The following is a 23,973-nucleotide window of genomic DNA, read 5'->3' as shown; positions in this document are numbered from 1 at the left end:
TTACTCTTCCATTATTTTTTCACAAGACCCTAAAGTCATAAATTTTCTCATTAGCAGTTCATGATTACTGTGAAAGATGGAGAGATTTATGAGCTCCACAAAGTAAAAATCTCTCCATAAACAAGCAGCATGTCAAGGCATTTTAGTAACATCTTTCAAGAATGTGCCTTTGATATTTCACTTTACATGATGAAAGGTTAAATTCAGTTTTAAACATTTAGAATTATGGATACTTACACACAGTACAGACATTCCCTCTAAACAGTAATATTTGGTCAGTCACTAACCTTCATTTGGCCACTTTCATTAATGGAACTGTAACAGTTTACCCGGCAGCCTATAGCATTGCTGAGTATCAATACCTGGTATTCACATTAATTCTTTTAAAAATATATATATATATATTTTTTATTGATTTCAGAGAGGAAGGGGAGGGAGAGAAACATCAATGATGAGAGAAAATACTTGACCGGCTGCCTTTTGCACGCCCCCTACTGGGGATTGAGCCCACAATTTGGGCATGTGCCCTGACCTCCTGGTTCATATGTCAATGCTCAACCACTGAACCACACCAGCTAGGCAAACATTCATTCTTGTATTAATTTTATATTAATTTTGAGATCTGTTCTGTTCACCCCCTAGATCTGGTACATAGATGGCACAGAATAAGGAGTGAATTAAATCTACCTTTCAACAACTCTAGAGTTCCCACTTAGCTCCTTGAAAATAACTTGCCCTATCTACTGACTGTCTTTCAAATATGTGAAGATGGTTTTTACATTCCCGTTCTTCTCCAGGGCAAGCATCCCACTTCCTCCACGTAATTTTTAGTGTTTCAAGATTTCCCCCTAAAATATTAGCATCCAAAATGAAAAACAATATTCTTTATAGGACTGGAGTAATACACGTGGGATGAGAGGTTACTAATATTCAACATGTCCAATGAGGGGCCACTGAGTTGCAGCATGCCTGCAAGTTGGTTTCTTATCCTCACAATTTATCACTGAGAAAACGGAGCTAGTGAGACAGGAAGCAACTTGCCCAATTTACACCACTAGCAAATGGCAGAGCCACAGTTTGTCATTAGGTTAAGATACTGCCTTTCCTCAAAAGGACACTAACTTCCTCTATAAACATAACATTATGCCCTAGAACCATTTTTGTCAAGGCAGGCCTTCTTCATCTCCAACGTGGACAACTGGGTTTCTGTACATTTAATCATTCCTGGTAAATCTATATCTTGTTAGTTTGGGCCTATTATTTTAGTCTTTAAAAACTTGTTGTGTCATTTACCATGTTAACTACAGGTTTTGAGTACATTTATTAATTTGAGAAGCATGCCTCACATATTCAAATTTGGTAATAAAAAAGTGCTAATCAGAAAAAGAGCAAGACCAGAGATCTGTAGTCTATCTCTAAAGACCTCTCTTCATTAAGGCCGACATCAACTCATGAACCAACATTCTAGGTTTGGTAACTTGAATGGATATAAATCCATCTAATTAGACTTCATCCAGTGTACATATTTACCTGTGCTGACTAGGATAGGAAGAGATTATGTTCAGTGACCTGAGGCTCTGCTGGTTTGAGCATCCAAGTATTCACAAACTCTTTTTGCTGTCTGACAAGATTCTTAAATAGATTATTAAAAAATTGTAGCATCTGAGAGCATCTGAGAGCCATCTAACAGGTCTGAGATATTTATAAGACTCCAGTTTTCTATCATTAATTGTACTTTGAAGGAAAATGATTCAATCAAGAGACACAGTCAACACGAGATGTATGAGGCTGCTGCCAGTGTAACCTAACATACATTACCTTTTACGAGAAAGAGTACATCTAACGTAGAGTAAAAGCAGAGTACAGTGAAGGAAACCACAGTTTTGTCACACTGAAGCTGCCTTCTTTGGGACATAGGTTCTAAGCTGGTTATTAAGGAACAGGACTCAAGAAAGAACCTCTGTCCCTTCTCCCTCTCCTGCCCAAGAGACTCAGACAGAAAAACCTGCCTCAGGAAGGAAGGATTAGATGTCGCCTTAATCCAATCTGAACTGAACATGGTAAATAAGAGGCTTTGGGCAGGGTCTGTAAGCTAGGTACCCCGTGTCCCACTGTTTTTGAGTCACCCACAAGGATTTTCCTGCCTGCCATGTATGTTCTGCTCTTCCTCAGCCCATTCTCACTTCTGAAATCTAATATCTTGTCCCCACATTTTCCCCAATGTTGCCTCCCCATTTTTGGAATTTTCATGCCTATGTGAGTGAATTCCCCATATGCATGTATTAAAATTTTTACTTTCTCCTGTTAATTTGTCTCTGTTCATTTAATTTTTGGCCCAGCTACAAGAACTTAGAAGGTGGGAGGGAAAGTATTAATTCTTTTAGCTTCCACAACAGTAAATACATAAACCAGTAACATAGTCATTTATTATCATTAGCAAGTATTACATACTGTACAGAATTGTACATGCTACACTTTTATATGACTTTCAGTTCAGATTTGTTTACACCAGCATCACTACCAACACTGAACTTGCACTATGACATTATGTCAGCTACAGGGTCGCTAACAACGGGAATTTTACAATCTTACGGGACCACCTTTGTATATGTGTTCCATCTTCGACCAAAATGTCACTATGGGGTGCACGACTGTAGCTCATTTTGTAGGCCAAAACTATGACCATTTTTTTCTTTATGATATTCAATTTTTTGAAAGTGGCATTTAAAATGTAAGCATCTTGCCCTAGGTGGTTTGGCTGGGTGGATGGAGCGTGGGCCTGCGGGCTGAAAGGTCCTGGGTTTGATTCCATCAGGGGCACATGCCTGGGTTGCAGGCTCCATCCCCAGGGGGGGCGGGGGCGTCCAGGAGGCGGCCAATCGATGTTTCTCTCTCATCATTGGTGTTTCTATCTCTCCCTCTCCCTTCCTCTCTGAAATCAATAAAAATATGCTTAAAATAAAATAACATGTAAGCATCTCAACAATTATAACATTTCATTATTGCTTGTTGGTGCAATCTCCATTTCTAAAATGAAACAAACGTTGAACATGCTTATGCACAAGTCAGCTAATATGTTTGAAAAATATATATAATCAAAATGAGACAAAAGAAAATAAAACCCAAAATTAGATACCTGTGGTTGTCATTCTGAAACACACACACACACACACACACACACACACACAACAAACAAATACAAAAAACAGAGTCCTGGATAATCACGTAATTTACAGTCAAAATTACTTAATAGGCAAGCATCCTAATAATACAATCTTAGCCGAAATGTCTACCACTCACCCGTTCACTCTTCATTCTGCAATATAGAGCGCGTGCTCCATGTACGCCACGCAGGTTCCAGGATGGGACCCCAAGCCCCGGAGGATCTCTCCTTCTACCCCGTTCGCACAAACCTCTAACGCAGTCGTTCTCAACCTTCCTCATGCCGCGACCCTTTAATACAGTTCCTCATGCTGTGGTGACCCCCAACCATAAAATTATTTTCGTTGCTACTTTATAACTGTAATGTTGCTACCGTTATGAATCGTAATGTAAATATCTGACATGCAGGACGTATTTTCATTGTTTCAAATTGAACATAATGAAAGCATAGTGATGAATCACGAAAACAATATGTAATTATATATGTGTTTTCCGATGGTCTTAGGCGACCCCCAAAGGGGTGGCGACCCACAGGTTGAGAACCGCTGCTCTAACGAGCGCCTGCAACTGCAGGGCGCTGTGCTGGGCCCCTCTCCAGAGCGCCTCCGAGCGAGAAGCGCAGACACCAGCAGGCCCACCTTACAGACACAGAAGGGCCACGCGCAAGGAGCTGCTTTTACTGGTGGAAGCCGCGCCTAACGTCGGGTGGAGGGAGCGAAAGCTCCATCGAACCGGCAACCCACATTTTAGGGAGCGCAGCCGACCGCCGCGCTCTGTGCTGGGGAGAACAGCTGGAGGACCTCTGCACCGACGCCTCAACTCCCCAAAGAACAACTCCTTCGGGACCCAACCGCACCGGCCCAGGACAGGGTCCGCAAGAACCAGGTCTCCGCGAGAACGACTCCGGACGCGGAAGTGCCTGGTCCTCCTTCCTCTCCAGACCCCCGGGTCGGAGCACCCCGGTGTGAGCGGCGCCCGGGCCTCAGCCTGGCCAAGTTGGGACGGAGACCCCCAAGGAGCTGGGAAGATGCGGGCAGTCCGGGGCTGCGGGAGCGCGCGCGTGCTAAGACCCCGCCCCTTCTCCCCACCAGCTACGAAGTCCCCAAACCTTAGCCGCCGCTCTGGGCGAGGCCCGCTACCCTGTGCTAGGCCGCGCGAGGGCCTTTCTCCTCCGCTCTTGCGCCTCAAAACCCTCTCCCGAATTCCGTCCCGCAGCCCCGCCATCGCCCGCTAACTTCGAGCTGAGAGGGGGCAGCGAGGGGAGGCGGGATCCGGGACGATAGACTCCACTAGGGGGAGGAGGCAGCTGGCCCTGCCCTACTCAGACCTTTAGGTACGCGGGAGGGGGGTGGCGCTGCCCGCGGTCAGTCGGTTACTCACCCCTTGCCTCCGGTAAGCCCCTCAGCGACGTCTCTCCTTGCCGACCGCGGCCATTTTGGACGTAGGATGTCGGGGAGTACGTCATTGCGCCGCGTCGGCGCCGGAAAACACGGAGGCACCTGTCAACCAATCAGAAGAAAGCAGAGCTCTCAACGGAGGAAAGAACAGCCGGTCATTTTCAGGCCCCTCCCCGCAGGAGGAGGAGCCTGTCAGAGGGCCACTCCCGTTGGTCCCGCTCCCGGGGCTAAGGAAGTTCGGCAGCAACCGAACATGCTAACGGAATTTGGACGCGAGAGGAGGGGCCCCAAGAGCCAGTTTTCCAATCAGCGTCCGGGCGTGGCACAGTTCCACCAATTGTGGCCCCGGAGCGGAGGGGGCTGTGCCGACAGTTGAGGCTCCAGGAGCCGGCAGGCCCAATGGCTGGGGAGGAGCCCGAGCAAAACGGTAGGGGAGCGATGGGGCGGAACCGCGCCCATGCGTTCAGCTTTGGGCCAATGAGCGGCGGCGGCGGCGGCCTGGGGCGGGGCCTGGGGGCGGGCGGAGCCGGGTTGGACCGCGGCGGCGGGGCTGTCTCAAGCCGCCGTCCCGCCCCTCCCGTCCGGCTGCCGCTGCCGCCGTCTCTGTCGCCGCCGCTGCCTGGGGCTTGGTCGAGGTGGACGGTGGGTTTGGGCCGGAGTGTGGCACCGGTGCCGCTGCGTGAAGGGGCCAGCGGGCAGGTGAGTGCCGGCGGCGTCCCCTCCGCGCGCACGACCCGCCGCGGGGCAGACTCCCGCGGCCGCTCCCGAGTGCTGCGAGGCTGCCTCCCACCCCGGCCGGCGTCCCTCGGCCGAGGTCCAGCCCGCGCCTCGCCCGCAGCTCTGGGCCCGGGGTGCCGGGGCGTTGGTGTGCGCCGTCGGTCCTGGAGGGGCGGGCGGGCGGGCGCGGGGTTCCGGCGGGGTCGGAGGGTGCCGCTTGGCCTTTGCCCTCCGGCCCTGCCGGGGCCTGGGCGCGCTCGCCGCTGCCCCGCGTCGTTCCCCGGCGCCTCACGCTGCCGTCCCCGCTCCGCCCGCCCCCCGAGGCGGCAGCAGGTGCCGGAGCGCCCGGCCCCTCTCCGCCCACCGGGTGGGGCCCAGGCCCCCCTCGCTCGCGCCGGGCGGCTGGGCTCTGCGTGCGTCCGGCTCTCGCTCTCGCTTCCTTCCTTCCCGTCGTCCCCCGGCTGCTGGGGTGAAGGCTGGGCGGCTTTTCTGTTCCTCTCTCCCCCGACCTCAGGGGCCGCCCGGCCCGGCGCCCGGGGACCAGACCCCCCGCGCCTCTCCCTCACTTGCCAGTTAATAAAAACAGTGGTTGAAAATAGGTCATCTCCCTTCCCACGCGCCCTGGCCATCTTCCACGCGCTCCGTGCCCTACTAGGGAGAAGAATTCAGTGCCGTGGAGTTTGTCATGCCGGCGCGGAACTCTCCCTCCCCGCGGCTCCAGCCCGGCGGTGCCGCTCTGCCTCTCCCGTTTCCACCCGGGGAAAGGAGGCCGCCCGTGGCGTGTCAGGCGCCGCTTGCCGCGGGGGCTTCCCTCTCCGCCATGAGGTGACAGGTTTAGGATCCCTTGAGGCCGTGGTTCTCAACCTCCTGGCCCTTTAAATACAGTTCCTCCTGTGGTGGCCCAACCGTAAAAGTATTTTCGTTGCTACTTCCTAACGGTAATGTTGCTACTGTTCTGAATCGTCATGTAAATAGCTGATAGGCAGGATGGTCCTAGGCGACCCCTGTGAAAGGGTCGTTCCTCCGCCAAAGGGGTCGCGACCCACAGGTTGAGAAACGCTGCGGGCTCGAAGGGTATAGTTTTGCTTTTTTTTTTCCCCAAACGAAGGCGGCGTTGTTTCCTGAGCAAAACCAACCCCTGCAGGGTGCCGACAGGCCGGCTTTGCTTTTAAGAAGCCCCGAGAGCTCTCCGGGTGGCCGCGGGCTGCCCCCAGCCAGGCGGGGGTCTGGTGCTGTGCGTTTGTCAGGGCTCGGAAGGGGGCGCTGGCCCGTGTGGATGTGATCAGGGGTAAACACCCCCCCCCCCCATGTTCTTCTCAAAAGTGACCCCACTGTTACTGCAAAACCGAGCTAAGCGGTTATAATCTCGGGGAGGTTTCTCTTGCTCTCTGACGTGAATGCATTGAACTCGAGAGTAAAAGCAGCTTTCCGCTCCGCGGGTAATATTTTGTCAGACTGTCTCGAGCCGCGATGGATTTTGTCTGTGCGGGTGGCGACCGTGCGTGCAGCCCCGCCTTCCCAAGTGAGTCCCAGGGGCTGCTGTGATTGGGATTTTGGTCCGGTTCCAGCAAGTTCAGGAGGAGTTTTCCTCTTTCCCAAGAAAGTAGTGTGCAGAGCTGAGCTCTCCAGCAGCTACATCTCTTTGTTGAGACCCAAACCTCCTCGGCGTTCAGCCTCCTGCTACCCCTTCCCGTGTGCCTTGCTTCCTCTCTCTTCGTAACTGTAAGTTACTGTCTGAAATGAAACTCCAGCCCGAAGGAGTGGACCGGTTACTGCTTCTCCTCTGTCTGTACCCTAACTGCTCTCAGTGCCTTTCTCCTGGGACAGGAGTGCCGGTGGACTGAAGGGTTGAGACACTGACGCCGCATGTGCTCTGGAAGTGGAGTTCTGTCCCGCTCTGCCCATGCTGCTCGCCTCACACTAAGGTGGTCATGAAGAGAGGAACATTGTGGAGCTGCTTTCTCTTCCTGCGGTGAACGTTCAGGCCGCATCTTAAATGACAATTAAAGCTTCCCTTTAGAGGCCGCTGGGAAGCGAGGAAACTGAAGGTTGTATGCAGATACTTTTCCATTCTGAAGATCAACTTAAGGTTTTTGTTTTGAGAATGGCCTCCTTAAAATCTAGACGAGAATGACAAAGGAGATGACAGCTAGGAAAGTATCAACATTAGCACAACTGAGGCTTGCTCCTAGATGATGATTGAAGTCAGTGAAAACCAGGTACTGTGCTCGTGCTGTGTGCGATTTTAGTACAAGTAGGAGTAAAAAGTCTTATCTGCTAGTTTAGGGTTACATTCTTTTCTTTTTTACTAGATACCAATTTAGTTTGAAGTATTTCAAGTCCTTTAAAATGTTTGAATTACAAAGTCTTTTTCTTATCACTAATCTGAAGTAGCATTTAGAAATGTGACTAATAATATTGTCCCTTTTTTCGTGTAGTTTGATGACTATCTTTCACTGGAAGGATTTTTATCTTTAGAAACTGGTTTGTCTGTCCTTGGCTGCTGTGCATGGTGCTTCTGTTGGGAGTGGGAAGGAAGAGTTTCAGCGAGTTTCCTCTCCTTGTTCCTAAATCCTGGCAATGGAACCTAGATTTAGTTCCCCCACAGAGGAATAACCATTTATTACAATGGCAGTAAACATTTTCAACACCCTAGTGAATATATCTGTATTCTTAGGTTATTGTAGAAGTTGCTTGTGGCCAGTTATTTGCTTTCTCAATTAGCTACCATTCTGTTTGGGCCAATATTTTGATTTGCTGTGCATCTTTTTTCTCTTGCCACTATCATAGAAGTGTTTGTCTTGGGTATGCATTCATCCTGAGTCATATTTAGCAGTTGAGTATCAGAGAGACTAAGGATTCCTTGCTTTTGAATTTTGCTGGTTTTCACTTTTGTTGCATTTACAGGTGTATCTTACTTGGCAAAACTGATTTCTGTACATTGAAATTTTTTTTTTTATCTCATTTTCCTACTTGGAGATGTTAAATATTTTGATCTGCAAATATAGTTAAATCACATGTTTATTCTCAGAGTAAAAACACTAACAAAATATTAATACATGTAATACATTTTTCTATTACAAAGGAGTTGTTAATGTAAAAACATTCAAACCTGTAAAGAATTTTTGTGAGTTTATTTGAGCCAAACTGTCGACAGTTGCTGGGAAGCAGTATCTCAACGGATTGGGATAATGCTTCAGAGAATGGCAGTTTTTTAAATCTATTTTTATACATTGCAATTAAAGGAGGGGATGTAGGTGGGTTACATGAAATCCACTGGTGATAAATTAGAGAGGCGGGAGAAAGCAAAGCGGGGAAACCTCTGGGATTGGATAAAAAGTAAAATGATAGACACATACTTAGGTGGGTGCAGGATAGTTAGCAGTCTACAATTAACATGATAACTTTAACAATGAAGGAATTTATGGTCTCCTGTCCTGGCGCCCAGGGCATTTGGTTGTGGCCCAGAGGTCGAGGAAAAAGGGAAGTTACATTTCATAGGTATGTTATCTTAGATGCAAAAAGATAATAGGCTCAGTTAAGGTAAAAATTGACCTTGTCAGGAAAATACCGGCCTAGGACATGGCAACCCACCATAACTGCTTTTAGTTAAAGCTTTAATTTCAGACCATCCTTTGTGGTTACTTTAAGTCTTTATAAGTTTGCAAAACTGCCATGCAGGCCTTCCCTGAGCTTGTCAGGTTAGCATGTAGCCTCCCCTCCCTCCCCAGAGTTGAAGCTGTAAAAAAATATATATTGTTAGGTTTAAGGAAAAAAGCTTAATTAGCACAATTGGCAAGATTAGAAGTCCTGCTTTTTGTTGTTAAGTTCACCCAGTAACTCAAACCGAGATTAGCTGGGTAGACAGATTTCCAGGTGGGGAGTTTCCTCCAGGTGTTGGAAATAAACAGATCGCAAAACAAGAGGTAAGGTAAGGTATTGATCATTTCAACTGAAATAGGTTTGAATGGAAGAAAAATGATTCAAAATAATATAAAATTCAATATCAAAGTTAAGACTAGAATTCTTTCTCAAGAAAGAAAGTTAATTAAGAGCTGACAGTGGAAGACAAGTGCGACACACCAAAGTGAAAAATTTGAAAGAGATCTGAGGGATACTGTTTATCAAGCAAAAGAACAATTTCACACGCCCAGGCTCAGTGATGGGTACAGAGGGAGGGGATGGCAGAGGGACTGAGCTGGAAGAAATGCTTTCACTGTTTGTGAAGAGCTGGAGAATTGTCTAGAGAACGTAAATAATCAGGTATCTGCATGGAGCTCTTAATAAGTGTGCAGTATTTTAGGCTTATTACCTACCTCCATCCTGTGTTTCACTCTCCACTTTTAGGATACAATTTGTTAGAGCAGGAGAAGGTCTAAAAAATTCTATGACTATGTGGTTTTAAGGTTTCAATCTCAGTAAAAGGGCATGACTTTAGTACCAATAGTTTTCTGTTAAGCACAATTAAGAGGTTAGGATTAGTGTTGTAAAAGACTCATTAATGTCGCTTTTACCATAACGTGTTTACTAATGACTAATAAGGTTTCTCGTTTGCTGAGTGTAATGCTTTAGTATCGTTCCATGTCATGGTTACTGAAGTGGTTTCTGCAGTTTTTCCGTCCGTGACAAGACCGTGGCCTTGCAAAGGTGAACGTGGGCTCTCCGGGATTGGGCGGAAGCTCATTTGGAAGTTTTGCTCCCATTCCACATTTAAGCTGAGGCCACTCCTGTGTATTTGAGCAAGCCAGCAAAATGTTCCCATACTTTTAAAGGCTAAAGAGAGAAAAACCTTCACTTTAAGACAGCAGTTCTCAACCTGTGGGTCGTGACCCCTTTGGCGGTCGAACGACCCTTTCACAGGGGTCGCCTAAGACCATCCTGTGAAGTATGGTAGCAACCATTTCAGGTGGAAACTGTAGTTTAACTCTAACCCTGTTGTTTGGCTTAACAATATAAAGGTTACTTTGATTTTCTAAATTGTATAAGTCATCCCATTCGATTGAATGCCTTATTGATTGAATGACTATTCCATTGATTGTTACCATACTGGTCTTAGAGAGCACATTCTTCTGTACCTGGGAAACAGGACAGCACAATTACCCTAAATTGTTTTAGTGGCCACAGGTGGTGCGTTCTAGCTGCCTCAGTGGTCCCGAGACCAGGACGGCACAATTACTCTAAATTGTCCTGACAACTCAGTGGTCGGGAGACCCGAGGGCTCTAGATAATGTGTTTCTATCAACTCAGTGATCCGAGACCCAAAACTGTAATTTAGATAACATGCCTAAGTTTAACCCAGGTTACCCAAGGACTCTAGATAATGTATTTCTGTCAATTCAGTGACCCCGAGACCCAAAAATGTAATTAACATGCTTAATTCTGCTTCTGTAATTTGCTTTTTTGTGAGCCAGGTGCCACATTCCAAACCCTGGGATGTAATCAATACCTTTGTGACTTTTGCCTATATAAGTCTGGTTTTGCCACGATCTTATGGCTGTGAGATTTGGGAATGCCTCCTCATAGTCCCGGATTGCAATAAACGTGACTCTTTAATTCGACTTCTTGAGGCGTCCTTCTGTGATTCGCGGGGTACATTACAACACCTGCATATCAGATATTTACATTACGGTTCATAACAGTAGCAACATTACAGTTATGAAGTAGCAACGAAAATAATTTTATGGTTGGGTCACAACATGAGGAACGGTATTTAAAGGGCCAGAAGGTTGAGAACCACTGCTCTAAGGGAATACTGTTATTTTGAATTTAAGAAATGACAGCATACTTTTAGACCCTTATAAGTGGGTTGGTTTTGAGCCGAATCCATGAAATATCAGTAAAGTTTGCCATCAAGGTGTGCTGTGAGACTGTGCCACCACCTGAGTCTGTCACCTTTCATAAAGTTAATTTCTCTAAATTTCACTTTTCTCATCTGTAAAGTGGGCATAGTCTCTATCTTCATCTATTGTATAAAATGCTTACCTCAGCTCCTAATATAGTAAATGCCCAAATGACACAGTTTTGATCAAGGCAGCCATGCTGGGGACCTGCAGGAGGACTCTGTGGCAGGGATGACATAGTTCCAATAGCCTAGAAACAGCATGAAAGTTAGCATGAATACGTGTGTTTCGGCTCAAAAACTCAGTTAATATAGCACATCTGTCTTGCCGAAGGTCAGTATATGTAACAAAAGATTTTAGTTGACTACCATTTTTATCCCAAGGCTGTGGGACCACCTCTCACTCACCTTTGCATTTCAGATGAGATACTCAAGGAATGTGCACTGAATGCCGGAATGCCTTCACTTGTTCACTTGGCTTGTAGAAAAGCTAGTGCACTAGTATACCTACAGCTGCAGTTATAGTAGTAAAATTTCCTTGAATTGAGTTCCAGGAAGGCAGCAGTCCCACTGCACTGTGCCCCTCTCAGAGCACATCTGAAAGGTTTTGTTGACTTAGATATATTATACTTCAGTGAACAATATACTTTTTTTAAGTGGCTTTGTCCACTTCTGAGAAGTATGTCTTGAGGGCATGTGAAGTCTGGAGACGAGAAGGCTCTGGAGGGCACAGAAAGCTGTCTTCAAAAATTTAAAGAGTGGCTTCTCGTTTAAGGCAGAATTGGGACAGGTGAAGGGAACAGTGAATTTTCCAACAGCGTAGGACCGGACTCCCAGGTTGAGACTACCTCGGAGGTGAGGAGCAGCAGGTGTGTGGGGAGCCAGGACACCCCTCAGAACATTGGCTCTCTGCCTGCTTCTGCCACTTGAACCTGAGGTGATGCACCTGTTAGGGATGACAGGCTCTGCCCTGCCTCTCTCAGGGCTTTCAGACAGGAATTTGACAGTGGTTAGCAAAGCACTTTGACAGCGCTAGCTGCTACATCACATCAGACGTCGTCGTTTTAAACATTTGCGGGGTTGAGGCTTAGCACAGGTAACTCCAACGGTCTCTTCCAAACGTGAAATTCCATAATTCTAGAATCTGTATGGGAGAAATGTGGGTGATTTCAAGGTAATTTCTTGATAGATACAGCTATTCCTTTATACTTCCCAGTTTTCTTTTTCCCTATCGGAAAGATATTATAGGAAATGATTACCAGTATTCATGATACCACATGATTCTTTGCTTTATGAAAGGTGTATTTTTTTTGCAACTTCCTTTAAATAGGAACCTCATTTTAATTTAAGTGTATTTACAACTTAATACAACAGCAGTTTAAAACTAAAATCATTAATGTATCAAAAAGTCAATCAGAAATTTAAGTATCTCTAAAATTGTGTAAATTAGTGGAAAATAGCAAGAAACATCTGTATTTTTTTAAAACATCAAGTTTGGATATATGTATACCTATTTCTATCTGTATGACATCCCAAATTATTCTGTATGAAGATTTCAAGGCACTTACATGTAATGTATAGGTCTACCTTCATCTTTGTACTTAAGTACCTCCTGAGTTGAAATTAATTGCACCTTCTTGCCTGCCTGCTTGCCTTGACTTCTTGGTACTTTTGAGTTGTGGCCCTTTAGGACCCCCTTTGATAGAGATTGGAATGACGGGTGTTAGCCACTTAAACTGGTAAAAATGAGTGTGGCTTGACTGTACTGTTAGTCCCTGCCACCGTGCAAAGTGAGAACACATTTCTGATACACACTAGTTTCAGTTAGCATGGTACCATGCAACGTGAAGGCTGTATATACTTTATCAGTTCCTGTAGGAGAGAAGAAAACATCACACAGTTAAATACTTTTCAGTCGGGGAGTGCTTTCATTTTCCTAAGCGTCATCCTATAATTTGTGCTTTTAATTCAGAATGCAGTAATCTGATCCTAATGGCCTGCAAAGTATTTTAGTGAGGTTCTTTTCTTCCTCCACAAAGATTAGGCAGGCTCTCACACTCCCTTCAAGCACGTTTTACAGCTGGGTGCCTGAGGTAGGGGGCCATGCTCTCCTTCAGTCAATCCAGCTGTAAAGTTGGATGCATTGAAAAAAAGCAGATGCTGGGTTTGTGCTAAGATTTCCCAGATAAATTGCCAAATAAGTGTAATCAAAAATGTTTATTCTAGTTTTGTTTAGTTGAAAGCAACTGAAGAAAAATACAAATATACATCCTTCCCATTTAGAATTTTTGAAAAAAGAAACCTCACGCAGCTGAATTCCATCTCTGTCTGTTCAGTATGTGTGAACTATACTTTGTAAAAATGGGTTAAGTAAGCATCCAGTACTCTCCCTCCCCACCACCCCAGCCATCAGGCAAGGTCCCTAAATGCACTTTATCTTACTTTTCCTGACCCGCTTCCACTACACAGATTATACGTAAAAGAACCATGTTGGTCAGAAGTGGTTGTTGATTACAGATGCCACTTGCATATTAGGAATTTAAATAATAATTGAGTATGCATTTTATCATCTTTAAAGTTTGTTTTATTTCTTGATTTTGTTCTTTGGAAATGTAATACTTTGTCTTTTCATTTCTCTGCAGTCAGAAAATGGGTAAGAAGAGTCGAGTAAAAACACAAAAATCAGGCACTGGTGCTACAGCAAGTGTGTCACCAAAGGAAACCTTGAACCTGACTAGTGAACTGCTGCAGAGTAAGTTGTGCTCTTGGCCTTCCCGCCTTTCTGTGGGGCGAGTGGTTTGTACTCCTGCATCTGCAGTGCTGCTTGGGAACATCAGCTGTCCCCTGAAGCATGAAGTTAGCCATGTGACCTGGGCAAGTTACAGTACCTCCTACCTCACAGTCACCCCACCTGTAAAATGGAGCTGCTGCTACTTGTGGGAACCGTGTAACTATAATGAAGCCTGGCTGACATACTGAATGTGAAACCTCTATGGCACAGGCTCCCAGGACGTAGGCTTCCCTGGGCACCAGCAGACAGCAACAGTCTCAACTGTTTTTATAGTGTGGCCTCAGACCAGTTGGACCCCTCTGACTCAGCGTTCATCTCAGTAAATAAAGACCACCTTGGGAGTGTAATGAGGACCATGTGAGCTAGGGCACGTGAGGGTGGGTGATGGGCTCTTAAGCCCAGGGCGAGCAGCATGCCTCTCAGAGAGCAAGCCTTTGACATGGCTTCCTTATGAAGATGGCTCACCTTTTTCAGTGATTAGTGATTATTTTCACATGCTGATGTCATGCGTTGTTGGTTCAGGGAAATTAAATATCTTGCTTTACTAAGTTAGTATAAACTAGTAACTTGTTTTTTAATTGTAAATTTAAATTGGTAGTATGTATATTTCAAATTTAGCTGTGGTCACTCTATTAACTAATTACATCTGTATCATTTTCTTTGCCCCTTATGTTTAGACTAGAGACCCGATGCACGAAATTCGTGCAAGGGGCTTGGCCCTTGAAGCTCTGGCTTCTTCCAGAAGGTCATCTGGAAGGATGTCCCAAAGGTTGTTCGGATGCCCGGTCTAATTAGCATATTATGCTTTTATTATTATAGATTATGTGACAGCCCAAACTCCAAATAAAAATTTAGTTTTCTCTCCTTGACAAACAGGCAGCAGCCAAGTCTGGGTTGAGTCCCTCCCTGAGTGCTCCCATGAACACCTAAATCCCCCTCCCACCCAAGAGCAACGTGGGCCTTCCACAGAGCAGTGATGCACTAAATGCTTACCGCCTGTCTCCCCCGCTAGCCTGGAGGCAGCTTGAGGACAGGCTCTGTCTTGTATTCCAGGGCCTCAGCCAGTATCTGTGGATGGAAAAATGTATAAGACTGGTCAGACTTAATAGTTATGATCCAGCATATAGCTGTTGTTAATTATTTACCACATACACTCCTTTCCTTGGAGAACAAAGGGGCCAGGAGGTTTAGCAGGGGCATGGGAAGGGCTCTCTCTTTAAACTGATACACTTGTTTAAAAAGGAAGGGGCTGTTGGCAGGTTGGGTGGGTGCCCTGTGCATGGCCTTCCGAAACGCCTGCCCGGGTCTCGGGTGTTGGTCCTTCAGTTCTGGTTCTCCTGTTGAATCTCAGCTTCTTTTTTAGCAGTGACTGTGCCGGCTCTTTTTGTGACTCCCCCAGAGTGCTTAATATAGTGCCTTACACATGGATGTGAATTGTTTGTTGATGAATTGTCCTTATGTCCAATTTCCCTTAGGGAGCCATTGTTACGGGGTTTAACTAGAAAGAAATGTTAACTTTCAGTATTACCTTCTTTTAACATCTGGAAGAATTTTCAGGGCAGCGTTTTGCATTTTAGCATAACTTTTTAGATTTTCCTGTTCACAAGTATGTTCTGAGGAAAATGTATCAGCAGCAAGAAAGAGATAGATGTAAGCCAAGTGCAAACACTTAGGTACTAGAGCAGGGTGGGCAAACTTTTTGACTCTAGGGTTCAAACTGGGTTACATGGGTTCTTAAACTGGACCGGAGGGCCGGAACAAAAGCATGGATGGAGTGTTTGTGTGAACTAATATAAATTCAAAGTAAACATCATTACATAAAAGGGTACGGTCTTTTTTTTTTTTTTTTTTTTTTTAGTTTTATTCATTTCAAACGGGCTGGATCCGGCCCGCAGGCCGTAGTTTGCCCACGGCTGTACTAGAGTCACAGTTGAATAGTGGCATTTAAATTGTGTCAGAGGATTTACGTGCTTTGAAAAGTATACCTGATTTATGCTTCTCATGTTTGTCATCACAGCTGTGGTATCTTTGTCCTTTAAAAATAAATCAATCAACAGCAGCAACCTAAATCCTCCTCCTCCTGAAGACCACAGGTAAGTGGAAGGAAATGTTTGAGACTGTGGCTTTTGTGTTGCAGAATGCAGTAGCCCTGCTCCTGGCCCAGGGAAAGAGTGGGAAGAATATGTGCAGATCCGGTCTCTAGTGGAGAAAATACGGAAAAAGCAAAAAGGTACATTTTCTGGAATGATATTTTAAGACAATTGTGCAGAGACTTGGCATAGGTCAGAAAGGTGTTGAGAGCAGTTACGGTCTGGGTTATTCATCCTCCCTGCTAGGTCCTTGTGGAGGGAGGGGCTGCTAGGCTGGGAGACATGGGACTCTCCGGAGCCTCTCATTTCTGAGATGCCATCACCTGCTCTGGGAGGGGAAAACCATTGAGTTTTAGGGGGGAAATGTTTGTTTCTGGGGGCTAAAATGACACAACTTTCATTTACCTTTACTCTCTGAGATATGTATTTAAATCTGTTTGCCCATCCTGCTTCCTTCAGGGTTTGGGGTCAGTCTGTAATGCTGTGCATGGCCAACAAGTATATACAGATTGGTTAATGTTTATCAAGATTTATGATGAACTCAATCATGTTTTGATTAAAAAAGAGATGTAGTTCTGTTTCCCAAGCTGTGTTTTACAGGATATATTCAGGAGACATCAGAGTGACTCTCAGCCAGGCTGGCAGTGGGGCCAAGTATCAGATGAAAAAGCCTATTCAATATTACTATTGTGTTTGTTCTATAAAGCACAAAAAGTTAAGATTGGTATTCAGGACCACATGGGAGGTGGAAGGAGAAGGCATAATAAGTAGCCTGCCTTTAAAAGGATGAGAAAAACCTACTTGGGCTCCCTGTTTGTTTGTTTATTGTCACAGAAGTGAGTCAGAAGAGAGTTTATTTGCTCTCTGAAGCAGGAGCTTTATGGTTCCCCATGCACACCTACAACATGCAGCCTTCGGGTTAGAATTCAGCGGTTCTCAACCTGTGGGTCGAGACCCCTTTGGCGGTTGAACGACCCTTTCACAGGGGTCGCCTAAGACCATCCTGCATATCAGATATTTACATTACGATTCATAACAGTAGCAACATTACAGTTATGAAGTAGCAACGAAAATAATTTTATGGTTGGGTCACAACATGGGGAACTGTATTTAAAGGGCCAGAAGGTTGAGAACCACTGGGATAGATGGTCTCAAACCCCACACGGTGACAGGCCCCTTCATGAGGTGTTTATCTGCACCAAGTGTAGACTGTGCTAATCCTGACTCACCAGACACGGGGCTGGAAAGTTTTGTATATCCTGTGTGTCTTCTGAGTAGAGACTGTACTACAACTGACACCAAAGTCAGGCACTCATTTGTTCTCTAAGTCTTAGATTTTCCTAACAAAAGCAGTTTTCTTCAGTTAGCAAGGATATGCGTACCTAGCCTGGCAGTGCACCCTGCTAGGGGATCCTGATCCTGCGCCACACCTCTAGTTGACCTTCAATTACATGGTGGTGACACGGCCATGGCACCACAGGGCTAACTTCCACGCCCTGCTCCTCGTGTTTAATAAAGTTTCTGTTCCTCTCCCTGTATTCATCAAAAAAATAATGGTTTTTCCTATGCATGGCTTTTCATCTTTAAATTACTCCACGGAATTCTGTTGCGGAGCTCTCCAGTTTTGTGCTCTTAGGATCAGGGCTCATCCTTTACACACGTCTTTTTTTTTTTCTAATTTGATTTTTATTTTCTTATTTATTTTAAATTTTCAACTGAGGATATGTTTACAGATTTTTAGAGAGAGATTAGAATGAGAGAGAGAGAAACAGCAATGTGAGAGAGAAACATCGATCCGTTGCTTCCTGTACATGCCCCGACCCCACAAACGGTATGACTGTAAATCCAACCTTCAACCTTTTGATGTACAGGACAACGCTCCAATCAACTGAGCCACCCGGCCAGGGCACACACGTTTTCTTGTGTGCATGTGAGAACTACTGAGCTTTGTTTTCATGGGTATTTTGTTAGAGCAAATGTGCATATTATTGGTGGCACGCTGACTTACAGGGGAAGCTGCTCTGTGCATCTGTAGTAGTTGTGAGGGCTTTCCCATCATATTACCTAGCAGTCAGTGTTCATATGACCTGGGATCTGTAAATATTTCTCTGTAACCCACGGGAAGGTTAGGATTTTAATTCACCTTTCCTGTCACCATGTCCTGTGACTACCTGGTGATTAGCTTTGATTTTTTTTTTTTTTAAGATTGGAGTGCTTTACTATTTCCTATGTTAGTTATGGTCTGTTTTTATTTTTATTTTCTGAGAGTAGCATGAATGATATATGTCCTAAAAGTAGCTCTTGTTTTGTAAAACATGGATTGATACAGGTCTGTCTGTTACTTTTGATGGAAAAAGAGAAGATTACTTTCCTAATCTAATGAAATGGGCCTCTGAAAATGGAGCTTCGGTTGAGGGTTTTGAAATGGTTAATTTCAAAGAAGAGGGCTTTGGTTTGAGAGCAACAAGAGATATCAAGGTGAGTTTATAAATTGTTGGTCTGGGGGGGAGTCTAAGTGTGTCTGGATTGTGTCGTGTAGAGGACACAGGACGTGGAGACATACTTGGGCTTGTTCTGAGTCTTGTGGGTGGGGGAGGGCGAAAGGGTGCAGCCAACACTGCCCCTCCTGCTGCAGCAGTCCTCTAGCTGACGCCCCTGTTCCAGGCAGCCCCTTGCTGCTCATCCTCATTGGGAGCTGTGCTCATAACCAGTGACCGGGGGCAAGTCAGCTCACATTTCTGGGCCTCTGTTAGGAGACCATAGAACATGCCAAGGGATTCTGAGATTTAAATATAGAGAAGGATGTGGGTTCAGGTGGTTTGCTGACAGAGCACACCAGGTCCTGTGGTTGATTGGATGTAGGTGGAGGCGGGGTTGAGGGTTTGGCAGTGTAGGGGATGCTTACCAGTTTTCTGGAATGGGTAACAGTGGTTGGAGGCACCACTTACTGGACTGGCAAATCATGACTGATAGGAAAAGAAGAGAAATATACACCTGCTGAAGGACAAATGCTTTTCTTTACTCTTGGTAAAGATGGAGGGAGCAGCCTCTCCTGCCTCTCACTCTTGCCTCTCCTGCCTCTCAACGGGAGTACTCTCATGATTTTGGGAGAAGGAACTGGGTTTGGTCTTTCTCAGTGAGAGCTGCTGCCCACATGCGTTCGCTGTGCTGTGCTTTCTCCACCCTCTAAGTTTTCCAGGGGCCGGCCACACGTGGGGAGGCCTCTGGGGTTCCAGTTCTGCCTGTAGCTAGGTGGGAGGTCTGTCTAATTCTGGGATTCAGTAAGTGGTATTTTGGGTGAACGTCTGTTGGAGTCTTGGGTCTCTCTCATTTGGTTCAGAACTTGGGAGAGGAAGTGGGTGTTATTAGGTCCCCTCAAACTTCTAGCAACATTTTTGGCCAGCTGGTAGTTACCCTTTCGGTGATACATTGTTAAACTGGTTTATTAGGTGTGTATTAAATAATCTAGTATGCCAACGTACCTTGCTTATTATACCAGGCTTCCAAAACACATAGGTTCCTTCCTTCATGCTGCTTATAGTCTGTAGTAAGGGACAAGGCACACATAAACGTAATTCAAATAGTAGATAAATAGATGTTGGTAAACAGCAAGAGTAAACGAGATATCACACATGCTTCTCATGCATCAGACGAATAGCATTGTTAGTGTGGATGCTGCCCTAAATACCTTAGCTGTGGTTGGTTGTCACTAAGTGCATGTTTTTTAAAAAGCTTTATTGAAACTGATATGTAAAAAATTGCACATGTTTAATATGTACATTTTGCTGAGTTGAAACATCTGCATGATACCATCACCATAGTCAAGGTACTGTATAAATACACATACAGAACATACTGAAAAAGGCATTTCATTGCCAAAACATGTGTCTTGTGGGCTTGTGTTTTTGCTAGTAACTGTCATGTTTTAAAGGCAGGCACATAGAATAGGGACTGTTCCTCCAGCTTGAAACATTGTAAGGTATTCTGCTTCACATGGGTAGAGTCAGGTTTTTGCTGGAGGTAGAAATTTTGTCTTTAGCACTTAAAAATATAGATACAACAAAGAATAAAATAAACACCTTTGTGCTTTACCCCAAGTTGTTACATTTGCTTCAAATTAGAGTCGAAGTTTCTTGTGGTTGTCTTCTCTGTATATATAGTTTTTCTACTGGAGACAGGATTTTAAAGCAGCTTCCATTTATGTAAAAGCACCATAAATGCTTACATTTGAGGTACTTTTGGGAACTAAAAATGTGGTGCTGATATGTACCCTGAAGTTGTCCATGTGTGATGGGGTTTTTGCCCATAGACACAATTGGAGTAGAGACTATAGTGTGTTGTATTTTCATGATTCTGTTTTCTTATTTTTTCCCTTCTAGGCAGAAGAATTATTTTTATGGGTTCCACGGAAATTGCTAATGACAGTTGAATCCGCTAAAAATTCTGTTTTGGGTGAGAATAATTTCTGAATGTTCAAAGCAAAGTGAAAATGATAGAAATATATAAAATTTCATTTTGTGGAGCTAAGGATATTTGGTTGTTTTCTCAATTAATGAACTTTCCCCCGTAATTCATGTTAGGTGTTTCCCATGCTTATAATCTGACATAATAGATGAATGTCAAAAGAGAGATGCAAGTTACTTAAAACGTTATAGGATCGTTTAGTTTCCATAACTTTAATCATATAAATGAATACTTTTAAAAGAAGTTGTGGAACTTATGCTATTAACTTCTGGGTTACTCTAGGACCCTTATATTCTCAAGACCGAATTCTTCAAGCCATGGGAAATATTACACTGGCCTTTCACCTGCTGTGTGAGCGTGCTGACCCTAACTCCTTCTGGCAGCCCTACATTCAGACCCTGCCCAGCGAGTACGACACCCCTCTCTACTTTGAGGAAGACGAAGTCCGGTCTCTGCAGTCCACACAGGCTGTCCACGATGTCTTCAGCCAATATAAGAACACAGCTCGGCAGTACGCCTACTTCTACAAGGTCATCCAGGTGAGCTGTTGGCCACTCTCTACCTGTCTGTGTGACAGGGTGGGGGAGTAACTGATCCCACAGATGTCCCGCTGTGTCCCTCAGTAAGGACGCATCCACAGTTTGCTTTGTTACATTGTAAGGTGTTCTAATCCATTGTTTCCGTTTTCACAGAACTGTCAGTGAAAGACGGTTTGACTGTCTCACTTCGTCAGTGTCCAGTGTTCATATAAACAGCAGTTGTTACTATTATGACTAATAGTCACTGAGTTCTGAAAACAGATTACAGTAAAAATTTAAACCTCTAAAATATAGCACAGTGCTTGGCGTATAAATTTTCCTAGAAAATGAAAGTCCATTTGTGAGTTCTTGTTGTAAAATATTGACAATTTACTAAACTTTAATGCTGATTTGTTTTTTTCAAAGTATACTGTATATTTTATTAATTTTAATTAGCCCTAAGTAAAGGAGTCATATAAAAGTCTCCATAAGGTTGGGAACATGGTCTCAGGGCCCATGGCTGATAGGACAGCTTCCTGTAAGACACTCGAAAGATACTGTGATTGAAGCCACCCTCCGCCAGCCAGTGTGGCGGTGATTGAGAAGAGAGGGCTCTGGGGCCAGCCGGCCAGGTGCAGATTCCTGCAGCACCACTTGGAGCTGTGTCATCTGGGCAAGTCTCTGTGCTTCCATTCTCTAATCTGTAAAATGGGGTAATACAGCGCCTGACTCCAGAGTTGCTGAGCGGATGAAATGCATTGATCTATGTGAGGCCCTCAGTATAGTCGGACTTAATAGAAATGCTCAATTAGTGTTACCATTTTGTGTTTTGATCCTTCAGGCCAGGTTGTCTATTTTATTTGCTTATTTTTTCAATTGTTTTAAATAGCTTCTCACCCTGTCCCCACAGTACCTTATGTTAGTATTTCTTAATCTTTTCTACTAAGAAACTCCCATTCATAAATGACCCATCACAAGCTCAGAATGGTTAAAATCTCTCATGTTTTGTTGCTGGGTTTTAGTCTCATGTTTTTAAATCTTAAAAATTAATGCAAATGTTGGTGTGCTAAAGTCATGTGTGATGACTTACTGTAATGTCAGATTGGCATTGTGGGAAAACTGCCCCATCTCTCCTCTGACCCCCACATGCCACTGGGTGCCCCGGAACCCACATTCCAGTGGGAGAAGCACTGCTTCCCATGTGGCAAACGCCATCACCCCGACAGTGTGTCTGTCCCGGTGTGGTTCTTCCTCAGAAGAAGCCAATGTCACCGTCACTTAACATTAGTACCAATAGGCAGCAGAAGGGAATCATTACAAAATGAAGCACGTCATAATTAGCTTTGTAGAGAATTTCTTACCCAGTGATTTAGTTTCAGAATGGGATGCGCTGTGTGACATCAGGAAGGTATAGGCTATGGAATAGAAGAATTTTGCATAAGGATCTGTTACAAAGAAAAACAGACTTAAGCAAAAGTTTTTAAAACATCCTATTTTGAGTCTAGCTGTTTTTCTAGTTTTAGAATGTTCTCATTGCTTCTGCAAGTCATTAGTAGCCGTCCCAAGTAAACACAGATGTTGGCATTGTACTGCCGTTGTTTTATTAGAACCAGGTTTCTCACACCAGCACCAAGCCATAGCTCTCATACATTTCCAGGATCAGATGTGGGGCCCCTGCTCTTTGCCGTGGATCACTTCATCGGCACATTATCACTGAGGGAGAAAGTGAGTAGTGGCACATCAGTCCATAGTTACTGTTTCATTACAGTGACCTGCCTTCAGTGGGTTTTTTTTTTTTTTTTTTTTTTTTGCATCATGACTCAACCTTTTTCAGTGTCTGGGAACCCTCTTTTCAGAGAAATGCACGTGTCATATCTCACAAACACTTGTATACCATTTTGGGGTTCAAATTCTTGAACTGGATTTTGCTCTTTTTAGTTTGACTTCCCATTTAAAGTCATCTTCCTGGGGCCTGCACCATGCAGTGTATCTGAGCCGAAATCCATTCATTTTCTTCTGAGCTCATGCTGGCTGGGGGGTCTGCCAGCCACGGCTGTTGGCCACTGTCTCATGATGTACCAGCCATGTGACAGCGAGCAAGACTCAGTTTCATGTGTCTATGGTGGTGAAAGCTCATAGTCCAGCCTTATATCTTGCTTCAGACTTTAGGATTTTTATTCCAAACGAGAAGAAGCACTGGCACTAATGTCCACTGATTAGCAGTTTCTTCAGAGAGATTTCTCTGTATGGCATTTTTTATCCAGTGTTTCTCTTTCTCTCTGTTGCCTATAAACTAGAAAAAGAATTTCCTATGTTCTTTCTTCCCAGCATATTTCTTTAGTCAAAGGCCTTTTAGTGGCCACTTGCTAGTTCAGATTATTTTCTGTCTTTAACTTGCTTTACCACATTTTCTTAAACAATCTTTCCTGGCAAGTCTTCCAATCTTGTTCTTCAAAATCATTGCAACAATTATTTGCCATTTGCTGTTCCATCTAAATGTTAGGATTACTTTGTTGTATATCACAGAAACCTTATTGAAATTTTTGTTAACTACACTGAATTATCTCATTCTTGGGTATTCTTTGCTATCTTTTAATGAATTTGTATAATTTTTTTTCCCCCAGTGGGAAAAACCCCCAAAATATAAAGCAGTCTTTCTGGGCCTCTGCTGGTCTCCTGGTGGTAACAGGGGCCTGGGTCTTATGGTTTTCTTACGATTTTTATATTGTATTTATGTTGTAATCTTCTTGAGATAGTATACAGTGAGTCCTTTAGGTGTTAAACAGATGATAGTATGTGTGTATCCAGAAGCCTCAAGCAGGTCCTGATAACTATTTTATTCAGTGTGCATAGTCTTGTTGAGATGCCACAGGAATTTAACTCTTGTTCATATCACTTGGCCCATGGTAAGATTGGTTTCCTTACATGTCATTTTGCTTAAAGTCACAGAACCCATCCACAACGTTGAGGACTGACTACTGTACCTTGTACATGA

General features: G+C 44.5%; 1 protein-coding gene across 3 annotated transcripts in view; it reads left to right on the top strand.

Moving 5' to 3' along the window:
* The first annotated feature begins 5,064 nt into the window (after window positions 1-5,064).
* Window positions 5,065-23,973, top strand: part of SETD3 (SET domain containing 3, actin N3(tau)-histidine methyltransferase) — a 59,730-nt gene continuing 40,821 nt past the window's right edge. Inside the window, exons 1-6 of one of the 3 annotated variants that reach the window (XR_013997118.1) lie at window positions 5,088-5,258; window positions 13,758-13,867; window positions 16,044-16,136; window positions 18,326-18,474; window positions 20,376-20,448; window positions 20,743-20,999. Coding sequence is in view for 2 of the 3 variants with exons in the window: in XM_081111912.1 (XP_080968038.1) it covers window positions 13,765-13,867; window positions 16,044-16,136; window positions 18,326-18,474; window positions 20,376-20,448; window positions 20,743-20,999 (675 nt within the window). In the remaining variant the exon portion in view is untranslated. Of the gene's footprint in view, window positions 5,259-13,757; window positions 13,868-16,043; window positions 16,137-18,325; window positions 18,475-20,375; window positions 20,449-20,742; window positions 21,000-23,973 lie in introns of all 3 variants that reach the window. The other 2 variants (XM_081111912.1, XM_081111913.1) reach the window with 2 other exon arrangements.

This window comes from Myotis nattereri (assembly GCF_964212035.1).
Source record: "Myotis nattereri genome assembly, chromosome: 1".
Taxonomy (NCBI): Eukaryota; Metazoa; Chordata; class Mammalia; order Chiroptera; family Vespertilionidae; genus Myotis; species Myotis nattereri.
This window is presented reverse-complemented; position numbering and strand designations above follow the sequence as displayed.